A 12,520-nucleotide genomic window follows, 5' to 3' on the forward strand; every position below is an offset into this window, starting at 1 on the left:
TCACGTAGTCAATATATCCTCTAGGGCAGTCTATAGGGAATTCTCGCGCTTTTTCGAGCTTTATTCAAATTTCAAATATTGCGCGCAGAGTTTAGCGCTTGCAACTGACGGATGGTAACACTTACGCAATTTTTGTTTTTCTACTTTCTGTTTTAAAAAATATATTTATAGCCATATGTTTGAATTACTATGTGATATATCTATGTCTGGTACAGTCGAGTTCATTAATATGTATACACTTCTTCACCTTAATCTATTGAAATAAGGTAAAAACATTTATGAACTCGTCTGTATTAGTTTTTGTTAAAGAAAATGAACTGCTGCTGGTATAGTAGGTGCTTATATTTATTGTGTGATATTCGGAGGTCGGCGGGGGTGAGCTATTTGCCTTTGCCTTATAATATGACGTAAGGAATGTCAAATAATAAGGTAAATAGCTCACCCCCGCCGACCTGACTGATATTTGTTTTGTAGGTATATTATATTAATTCAACGTTATACCTTTTCACCTCAGCAGCTCGAACAAGCCTACTTTCGTACAATGTAGCTTTTTAATTTAGTGAAGGCCATGAACTTCATACTTTTATTACATTTTTTTTTATGGTACGGTACGGTACGGTCCGGTCCGGTCCGGTATCGTATCGTATCGTATCTTATCGTATCGTACATATTATAATACTTTTTTTCTGTTTATTCTGTGTAATTCGAAATACATTTTAACCTTTAATATGTTCTCACTACTGAGGTGAAAAATTATGTGTGCAACACGAGAGCAAAGTTATTTTACATCTCGTGTTTTTGAGTCCCTCGCTACGCTCAAGATTCTACCTTAGAATCTTTCGCTGTCTCGGGACTCAAAATAAACACTCGCAAGAAAAACCAACTTTCCTCTCTTGTTGCACAAATAACTATTTCATGCATGAGATGAAATTTAGTTTTCACCCGACTACGGCAAAGCAAAAGGAAGGTTATAATTTTGACGGGTATGCGTGTGGGTATGTAAATATGTGTCTCATCTGTTCCCTCATAACTTTTAAAGTAGGTAATACCAAAGATAGATATAACTCCGTAATAGAATAGATGGATACAGTCTAAGGAAAAAACGTGCCTCGAAAATCACGAAAATTGGATTCTCGATCAGATGGCGCCACTAGTTTTGGCCTACTCTCGTATAGAGGGCGTTGACGGTTTCGTTTGTTATTTATAATTTTAACGCATATCCGTTAAAGAACATGGGTCAAAATCATATAAAAATAATTAATGGAAATAAAAAAATCATTTATCCATATTTAAATACATTTTTACGTATTTTTATAAATCTTCATTTAGTTTTAAAGTATGTCGATAGATGGCAGTGAATTTACAGTGGTTATTAAATTTACTATGACAGTACCGCTCTATCTTATTATAGGTATATCCTATTTGGTAATACTCACTATAATTTGGCAAATGAGGTATTCAGTTTTCTCATGTAAAATATAGTCTAGGTAGCTAGAAAGACATACAATTTCACTCAACTTTTATTATTTATCTGATAAAAGACAAATAAAAGCGTGACAGAGTGGTCAGAAGTCCTTTAAATAAAATAATTTTGACCAGACTACCGCGAAAAACTAAAAATCGAGATTTCGTTATCTGCCTCTCTATCGCGCGATAGAGAGAAAATAATTAGTGCTACATGGAACTAAAGGCGAGACATATTGGCGACACCAGGGGGCCATTTCTGGAACGATATTAGACTAAAAATATTAGTCCACGAACTGTCAAATCGTATGGGTTACCATGGCAACACACTAGTAATATTAAACTAATATCGTTCGATAAATGGGCCCCAGTTGACTTGTCACAACCAAGTCGCAATAACAAATATTTCTCTATGAAAACGGATTATATCGCGTATATTGAATTTATAATACATCCCGACGTTTCGAACTCTTTACAGCGTTCGTGGTCAACGGGTGACTGAGGAAAAATTACAAAATGCAAAAATACCCACATACTAAAATAATGAACAATCATAGACTACAAACTTTAAGGCTGGTTGTACATGCAAAATCGGTTCATAAGGCTAGTTATACACTATAATTATTTTTCAAGTAAAGATATATATATATACGCGATAAAAAAAAAAAAAAAAAAAAAAAAAAAAAAAAAAAAAAAAAAAAAAAATCAATATACGCGATATAATCCGTTTTCATAGTTTTATTTCATGAGTAACTATCGCGGTAACCGAAGACAATATTAAATATTTCTCTGTTAAATTTACATATTTTTGTATCATGTAAAGAATGTGTCAAAAAAAGCATGGAATATCTATCATATGCAGGTACGCAAACATAATTTTATTTATAACATAAATAATATTTATAGTTATCTCGTTGGGTAGAGTTACGGGTAAACATGGACACTAACTAAGCTTGGAGGAGGTAAATAGGCGTGTATATATTATACACTGTATAAGCTATCAGTCACACGCACACTGGCGGGTAGTGTGCGGGGGCTACACACCCACCGCCAGCCACGCCCCGATATCAACGAGGCATACCTTTATCGTAGGTGCAATTATTTAGGGGCCTTAAGTCTTGCTAGTTAGTTAGTTTTAAGTGTAAGTCATATCGTTTGTAGATAAAATATTTTTTCTTGATTGGAAAAGTAGAAGGGACATCGGAGAAATGGAGAGCGCATTTTTTTTAGATAGGTATAGGAGACAAACGAGCAGACGAACCGCCTGATAGTAAGCGATTACTGTCGCCCATGGTCACCCGCAACTCCAGAAGGGTTGTAAGTGGGTTTCCGGCCTTTAAGATGAGAGTACGCTCTTTACCTGAAGGTGGTAACGGTCCAGAAATACCGCAGGCGACAGTTCATTCCACAGTTTAGCTGTGCGAGACAGCAAGTTTCTGGAGAAACGCACAGTTTACTTTCACATTTATAATATTAGTTATGGATAAATTGTATGAGGAAACGCATCTAATAATATACAGAACGGAACTAGCGTATCGGCAGAATTGGGGCGCAGTAATAAAAAACGGCCCGGCATCGTGACCCCGCTAATTACCTTATCGGGCAGCCCTGCGGTGCGTGTCTGGACCCGGCACGTGATTAGATAAAACATCATAAGAAGAAGATAGGTCTACAGGCGCCGAGAAAGAAATCACACAGGCGTCGAAGGTGAGGAGGCCGCGCAAGGCGCCTCGCAAGAGCCTGCCATACCGCACTGCGGAGCCGGATATGTGTTCTGGTCTGAGAGCTGCCACGCCGAATACGGCGCTAAATGTATCGCGCCTGCATGTTTCCACTACGGCAGAAGATGTAGTGGAATATGGCCGCAAGTAGACCCGTTACGAGCTGAAAGTGTGCTACGATCGCGCCATTACGTGTACAGCTCGTTTGTGATGCGCGTTTGTGACCTCGAAATCTCTGGAAGTTAAGCGCTAAATCTGGATTCAACAAGTATTTTCTCTAAGAACATGTAATATTTCCGCAAAGGTGTCGAAAACTTGTTATGTAGAATTTAATCGGCTTTAATATTTTAATAATTAAAAAATCGAAAAAAATCAAACGGTCGGCCATAAAAAATATTTTCAATAATGTTAATATCCAGAAGTAGAATAGGGTAGAGTGGCGCTCTCTTGTGTCAGAGGCCAAAATCCTTTTGGGTCACTGAGCCAGTGAAGTGTTGATATCCAGAGAGGAAAATGGGGAATACGTTTGTATGGAAAACCGGTTTCGAGGCGGTCGTCTCCTTTCGTCTTAAAAGTTCCTGCCGAATTTCATGATTATTGGATACAGAATACTCTAAATCTGACAGACTCATTTGTTCGTATATCCCTATTTCATTTCATTTTATTTATTCCTTGCTTAGTGTATTGAATGTAAGTACCCCGAAAAGTTACATCAGGCACTTTTTTCCCTTCAATATTTAAAGCGTGAGATAACATGAACCTTTCGCATGACACGGAAGCCGATAGTTTACATAAATGAAACATAATATTTATAAACGTAAACTACACGAAAAATAATATTGATATAAGCCCGTCATATGACTGGCACCTCGGGAGATGACCTATATATGATATGTGTCTTTTTTTACGTGGTTTCTTATCTTATTTTACGTTATGTTGTTTAAACAATACAATCACAACATAATTGATGTATACTAAGTACTATCTAAGATTAATTTATTTGTGTGTAAATTCAATTCAATTCAATTCAATTTTTCTTTATTTCAATTTAGGCATTAACATAATGCACCTATGAAAGTCAAAAAAGTACAGTTGTACAAAATTAAAATTAAACATTCATCCAAATAATCACAAATCACAACATACATTACAATTTACATACTTAGAAAATACAGAATTATTAATAAAATCAATTTCAATTACCTATTTAACAAATTAAACATTTCAATCAATACAAAAAATATATAACAGAATTATAAATAAAATCAATTTCAATTATTTGCCCTTAGACTACTTGGTTTGTCACTTAAGTTAATTTTCCATACATCCCGATCTGTGATATAGTCCTTAACTCTATAATATGCCCTTGCAATCAGTGCTCGTTTTACAACGGTTTTAAATTTTGCATCCGTGAGCTCACAAATTTCTAAAGGAATTTTGTTGTAGAACTTTGTACAATTTCCTACGAAGGTCTTTTTTGTTTTTACAAGTCTATAGAAAGAAACTTTCAGTTTACCCGAATTTCTGGTAACCTTTGGTTTATCAGCGTTTGTTGGAAAATTGTACAAATTTCTCCTTACATACATTATTACCTCAAAGATATACAGGGACGGCAGCGTTAAAATGTCAATTTTCTTAAAAAAATCTTTTAGTGACTCCCGCGCCCTTAAGTTATATATTGCCCTTATTGCTCGTTTTTGTAGTATAAATATTGTTTCTATATCGGCAGCAGAACCCCACAGTACAAGACCGTATGACATTAAACTATTAAAGTAGGCGAAGTAAACCATTCGTGCCGTCTCTACATTAGTTAACTGTCTCATTTTTCTGACTGCAAAAGCAGCTGAGCTCAACCTACTGGCTAGTGTAGTTACATGGGATCCCCACTGCAGTTTTGAGTCAAGTGTTATTCCTAAAAACACCGCTGTTTCTACAAAATCAACAGACTGACCATTAAATTTAATTTTAGAGACTAAATTTAGATTAGAACCATTAACTAAAGAGAATTTCAAACATTTGGTTTTTTTTGGATTCAGCATTAAATTATTTGCAGCAAACCAATCACACACTTCAGAGAGGGTGTCATTCGGCTCAGCTAACTCAGTGTCTTTTCTGTTCACCTTGAAAAGCAAAGAAGTGTCATCGGCAAACATGACAATGCCGGATTTTCGGCCTACCATATAGGGCAGGTCATTTCCTTTTCCATTTCCAAATCCTAAGAGAAACAATTATATATTTATTTATTGACGACCGGTCTGCCTGTGAAGCCGATGGTTCTGGGTACGAATCCCGGTAAGGGCATTAATTTGTGTGATAAACACAAATATTTGTTCCTAAGTCATGGATGTTTCCTATGTATGCAAGTGATTTTCGTTTTTTTTATTCAGCTCCTAACTTAACAATCATTTTTTTAAATAGATTCGATAATTTTTTGTTATTTTTTCAGTTCCCGGACCTCCCTCTTTTCGTACCTCTGATTTTAATAGGTTCTAATCTAATGAGCTTATTAGGTGTTTATTTACCAATATAGTGATTAGATAGATAGATGCGTAATTAGTCTTAATTGCTGTCATGTGCAGATAAACACAGAAATACTTATGAAATAATATAAGTGAGACTAGGATTTCATATGAAATAAACGGTACCTTATTACTTATCTATGTCGCAACAAATAAAGATACCTACTAATACAAAGCGTTTTCATCACATCAGGGGCCTATTTCTCGAACGATATTAGTCTAATATTATTAGTGTGTTGCCATGGTAACCCATACGATTTGACAGTTCGTAGACTAATAATATTAGTCTAATACCGTTCGAGAAATGGGCCCCTGAAGTTTATTCGACTCAAAAAAGTGACAGTAGTTTAGGTACCGTAAAATGGGGTGAGTAGGCGCAAAACTGACATTCAAACCTCGATAACAAAACTATCAAATTTTGAAAGACATACCATACTTAGGTAATGTGGTTTGCTGCATTTGCTATTATTGCTATTATCAGTTACACAAAATAATAGCATTCCTCTTGTAGAAGTCGGTTCTAAACTTAAATAACGTCAGTTCAGTTGTTTCTTTTTTTGGCAAAATGGCTTGCATCAAATTTATATTTCATATTTATTTGCAACCATGGTATTACAGATATTACAAAGTCTGGGTAGTTCCACATGGACCCGGACATGTGAGGGCATAGCAATATTACATGCATACTTAGGATCTAATCTTAAATCTATCTATATAATATAAAAGTAAGTCAATTTAGTAGTTTTATAAGTCGTAACTTATATACGCAGACGCAGATGAGAGCGGAACTACGTTTGTATGGGAAAGTGCAATTCGGACAAGCTTGCCGGGGACTCTTAAGTCTTAACGCGTTTCTTCATTAGCTACACACTTCAAATAGTGTCACGCACGTGAAATAACAAATCAGCTGATTACAATACTATTAACTAAATTAAGTATATCGCCAATCGTCTAACAAAACTGCTAAACTGTTGAAAAATCACCGATCCATAGTCCAATTAAAATCTCTTTAAAAGAAAAGAAAATATTGCCATCGAAGCATAATAAATTACTAATAAATGTTAATATCGGAGAAATGTGTTTGCAAGGTCCAAGGTTCAATACTTGGCTTGCGAATCTTGCGATAGGATTAAAAAGATTACACAAGATTACAGGTCATGATAACCTATGAGGTAATTTAACTTATGAAACGACAAATTCAAACTTGCTTAAAGTTAAATTTGTCAACTTTCAGGCCAATTCGATATCAGAATAACATCTAACTGATGTTGACTAGATAATTTTTCATATTTTTAGCTTTTGCAAAAATTGTTACAAATTTTTAATTGTGCGTTTTAGACGTTCGTATTTTTTTCTATCGAGCGAAACTTGTTTACTCACTCGAATCGATGAAGTGACTACAAAAAAGCCTGGAGATTGCAATTCATATTTTTGGCCACCGTATATTGGTCTAAAAAAGCGCTACGATTTTTCAAAAACCCCTGACTGAACGCTTTTGTTTTTCTGCGTACTTATATAACCTAACAGAGTAAAACAAATTCCCAGATACGCCGAGTTGAATAATCTCTGCAGCTGATAACGTGTTTATTTTCTTTCACTTAATCGTTTTATCATGTAACCTCTACCATTTTCCGTGAGAAAGCCAAGCTTACTACGTATATGCCGTGGTTTTGTGGGACCTTCCCTCAAACTATTAAGGACTATATTTGAATGACCTGAAATCGTGTTAAAGTGCACAGATCATTAAACACGCGTATAGAACATGATATATTATAATAATTGGGAACATTTTTACTTGGCGATAATAATTAGTTTTTGATTGTGTGTTTTGAGTGACTAAGTGATTAAGGAATAGGCGCCACTTTAAGTAAACATAATTAATATTATCTAAGTAAATATCAATTTTCTCACGATGATGTACCTAAATTAAGGTAGACATATGTAAGAAAGGCACGGTACATTTATTGACAGTTATTAAAAGTTATAAACTCAAGCTTTTTACACATGTGTTAATAGCACTTTAAGGTTGCTTATAGATGTCCAATGCAGAATAGGATATAGATTTTTTTAAAGTACATGCGGTGCTACTTTACCGCACATGTGCGATAATTACCACATTACAAAACTATTTTGAAAATTTAAACAGCCTTATGTACTGTAAATATACATACAAAAAAATACGGTTGGTTGTTTTATTTACGCCTATTGATTGTTTTGGACAAATACGATGAATGCATTGTTTTTTACCGTATTTCTACGATACTATTTATTTTTCACCTCAGCAGCTCGAACAAGCCTTCTTTCGTCACTCCCTGGAGTGAAGAAAGTGCAACTTTCCTCACTCCAGGGAGTGAAACAAAGTAGCTTTTTAATTTAGTGAAGGCCATGAACTGCCACTTCATGCTTTTTTTTTCTCTGTATTATTCTGTGTAATTCGAAATACATTTTAACCTTCTCACTACCGAGGTGGAAAATAATGTGTGCAACATGAAAGCAAAGTTATTTTACATCTCGTGTTTTTGGTCTTTCGCTTTCTCGGGACTCAAAATAAACACTCGCAAGAAAAACCAACTTTCCTCTCTTGTTGCACAAATAACTATAGTACGGCTCCGGGACTCTAGTCCCGGAAAAAAAACATCGCAAGGAAGTCTCCACTTAAATTTCGTTCTACCAAGTTTAGATATACTCTGCCTATTCGGATCACTGGATTTTACACGCGGATATGTCAAGCCGGACATATCCGCGTGTGACATGTACCTACGACACGATGGGGCGTATTATCTAGGTCTAATCTAATTTTTTTATTACCTCTGAACAAATGAACATTGATTGATATGAAAAGTACAAAGTACCAAAAACAACGGATACTTTCTCGTATATTTCTGCTTCCGTAAGACTGAGACCCGCTGGGTGAGACACTGTAAAGGATGGCTCACGCTAGACCGGGCCGTGCCCGGGCCGAGCCGTCCGACATGTAATTTTCTATGAGGGCTGATCGGTGATCACGTGGTGCTTTCCATAGAAAACGAAGCGCCGGAAGCTCCGGCCCGGCCCCGGCCCGGTCTACCGTGAGTCATCCTTAAAGAAGGCCTGCCAGGGATCTACACAGGCGCCTATTATCAGGACGGCGGAAAATCGTGCAGAATGGAGAGCCTTAGTGCACAAAATAAAATATTCCCATACAAAAAAAAAATTACAGCAGATTGCAGATTATATTATTAAAATTAAAGAATTTTTTTTAAGAACTGTGGGTCAAAAATTTTGTTTTGACCTCTAGTATGTGTGCCAAATGGCTAAACTGTACATTGATTTGCGGTTTTTTTTTTAAATTGCATCGTACGGATTCCACTAACATGTTACCTGTTAGCGCCATTTTCACCATCTCACTAACCCGGGGTTAACCAGTTAAACCGTTAACCCAGTGTCAATTTGTACTGGCAATTATGGTAACTCCAGGTTTAACTGGTTAACAACGGGTTAGTGGGATAGTGCAAGTGACCCTTGGTGGAGGTTTACTTGTCAAACTGTACTGGTAACCATGGTAACTCCAGGTTTAACCGGTTAACCCCGGGTTAGTGGGATAGCGCAAGTGGCCCTTGGTGAAGGTTTACTTTAAATCGGCATATATATCACAATATGAATCTAATCAACTTATGCGTCTTTGCGCTTATAAAGTGTTGTTATTTACTATGACATGACAACACAGAACACTGAGCTCCGATTAGAAATTATGTTTACGAGACGAATATAAATATGAAGTACTTTTAAGGTAATTGCGACCTTCGTACCTGTTTGTTTGAAAGGTTTTTCACCCGTATTTTTTTATTTACTTTCACCCTTATCAATGTTACGAGTACTATAGGGTTGTTGACACATGTTGAATCTTATAACTTAATGTACATAGTCGAATAGAAAGAAAATGAGCTATTTATCACAATAAATTGGAAACTTAATAAATATATTAGAATACTAAACAAATACATGACCTCAAAATTTCAAAATGTTAGTTTTTTAGGGTCCCTTATAGGATCACTCGTGTCACAGCCTATTTTCTCCGAAACTACTGAACTAATTAAGTTGAAATTTGGTATACATATGTAAGTTTGTAACCCAAAGATGGACATGTAACGTGAACAAATGAATTTTAAACAGGGGGGCCACTTTTGGGGGGTAAATGAGAAAATTAAAAAATAAAGTTTTACTAACTATATCGTATTACATATCAAATGAAAGCGCTCATTCTGAGAAACTCAAATGTATTTTTTTATAATTTTAGGATAACCAGTTTAGAAGTTATTCAAGAAAATAGACAAAAAATTACTATTCCCCCCCTTTATCTCCGAAACTACTGGGTCTAAAATTATGAAAAAATACACAAAATAGTTCTTTACCTATAGATCACAGGAAAACCTATTAGAAATATGCAGCCAAGCGTGAGTCGGACTTAATTACTTGACCCCTACGGGGTTTTTAGACATTTCACTCACGTTTTACATAAAAAATACATTGTTTAAATTGTGTAATGTAGGGAACCCTTGGAACGCGAGTCCGACTCGCACTTGACCGGTTTTTTTTTACATAATGGTACCATTCGACTCCTTACATTTTATTTAAAAACATATTATATAGCAGCGCCACTAGTTTTTAATATGGTTTAAGCCGGCGTATCGAGTGTCAGCAAACCAGCATAACTATTCATTTTTAGGGTTCCGTACCCAAAGGGTAAAAACAGGACCCTATTACTAAGACTCCACTGTCCGTCTGTCTGTCTGTCAACAACAACAACAACAAATACTAAATAGTACGGAACCCTCGGTGGGCGAGTACCCAGCTTTATCTCCGAAACTACTAGGTCTATTGAAAAAAATACAAAATAGTTCTTTACCTATAGATGACAGGAAAATCTATAATAGAAATGTGCAGTCAAGCGCTAGTCGGACTTAATTACTTAGTTTTTGATCCTGCCATTAAGATGGGCCAGCGTGTAGAGGAGGTAGTCGTGTCGGATGGCTTATGGCGCGGCGGGATAGCGATGGGATGGCCACGGTGTCGGTTTTTTTGTCCGCACGTCAAAGGTAGTGGGCAAAGGTGGTGGGTGCGTACGCTACGCATCTACACGCGGCCCATTCCATAGTGCGTGCTCTCAACCATCGCATGGCCATCTCGCTGGTCCAGCGCTGGGCCATCGTGTAGAGGAGCCATCAGCAAATATTAATCTTTTCTTAATACTAAAATCGCATAATCTGGGAGACGGGATACCTACCCGAGTTTGAAGTTAAGCGACTCTATTAGAATCGTATCGCAATTCTCTATGAGATGACATTTGCCTCCGCCATATTTAACGTTGAATTATATTTTTGTAGTGACCCTGCTTACGAAGCAGGAATTCTCCCCGAGGAAGATTCAGGGAGGTTCGTATCCCGGTAAGGGCATTTATTTGTTTGTTCATCACGGATCTGTCTCTAAGTGTGTCTTTATCTGTATAAGTATAAAAGTGACCCTCCTCGGTTTCGCACAGGTTAACAAATTATACTACATACACGTAGACTTTCATCAATAATCACTGTTGATAGATGAAAGCCGCATGAAAATCCGTTTAGAGGTTTTAGAGTTTATCGCGAACATACAGACATGACATTATTATTTAACCTTTATTGCACAGTCCATGAAAGTACAAATGGCGGCGTTAATGCCGTAAGGCATTCTCTACCACTCAACCATTGGGCCAAAGATCGTTCCAGAAACGAATTGCCTCGAGGGCGAAAGAGTTGGACATGAAACCAGTGCGGTAAAGAGGAATAGAGAGTTTAAGACTACGAGAGGTACGAAGGCCGCAGCCGGGACGAGGTGTTACAAATTGAAGTTTCGATATGTGTAAGATCCCCAAATTTCGCGCTCTTTATTTGACAAACCTTACCTTCAACAGGAAAAATGATCTTCTGCTCCGTTCGCCCATAGTAGTCATCAAACTCGGGCGGCTTATCCGTGCCCTGGCTGAGCGTCTGCCCCTGCGCCACCGGCATCGGCAGGCTGTTCACCGGCACAGCCACCGACGGCTTCTTGCTTAACCGCAACTTCTTCAAGATCTGTCTCTTCACAAACTCCAACCGCACATCTGTCAGGTCGACGTCGCTTGCGCAGTTCGCGCAGAACGCGTCTGACAGGTTCAACGCACTGAGAACACACACAAGCACGAGCACACGCATCGCGATGGTTGGCGCGCAGGCGTGCGGCGCGGAGGGCGGCGCGCGAGTGGCGGCCGAGCGACGCGCGCGCATATATACCCGGATGTTTGGGGGTCCAAGGCCGTGGTTAGGGGGTGATGAGGGCGTGAGCGGGACCTTGGGGCTTTTGTGTTAGAGATCTTTGGCACGGTGTAGAGGCTAAACGGTTTGAATGGTTTGATTGATTTTAAAGTGTAAGAGTTTATTGGTTGGACTTCAATCATGGCCATAAGATGTATTAACGGCCTGGCCACGACATTTCGCGACTGGCTTCGGCTAAGGCGAAAACCATAGGTGGGAACGAAAGGTCCGATCGCTGTGTCTCGCTCCAACCTATGGTTGTCGCCTTAGCCGAAGCCAGTAGACCAATGTCGTGAGCGCATTAGGTACAGTGAGGTTCGAAATTATGAATGGAATTCATTCATAATTTCTCCATGCAATTTCGAACCTCACTGTACACTGTAGCTTTTGCCCGCGACTTCGTCTGGGTGGAGTAAGTAATTTGGGTAGATTATTTTTTATTCAATCTGCTTTTTATCGATTCCCCATACAAACTTCCAGCCCCCCTTTTCACTCCCTTAAAGGATGTCTT

The 12,520-nt window shown here is 37.7% G+C and overlaps 1 protein-coding gene across 1 annotated transcript in view; it reads right to left on the reverse strand.

Moving 5' to 3' along the window:
* The window catches only part of LOC134751427 (inhibin beta B chain), a 28,844-nt gene extending 16,847 nt beyond the window's left edge, over positions 1–11,997 (reverse strand). Inside the window, exon 1 of the mRNA XM_063686832.1 lies at positions 11,622–11,997. Within this exon, the coding sequence (XP_063542902.1) occupies positions 11,622–11,982 (361 nt within the window). The 5' untranslated portion in view covers positions 11,983–11,997. The remainder of the gene's footprint in view (positions 1–11,621) is intronic.
* Between the last annotated feature and the right edge of the window lie 523 nt (positions 11,998–12,520).

Source organism: Cydia strobilella, chromosome 22, assembly GCF_947568885.1.
Source record: "Cydia strobilella chromosome 22, ilCydStro3.1, whole genome shotgun sequence".
NCBI lineage: Eukaryota > Metazoa > Arthropoda > Insecta > Lepidoptera > Tortricidae > Cydia > Cydia strobilella.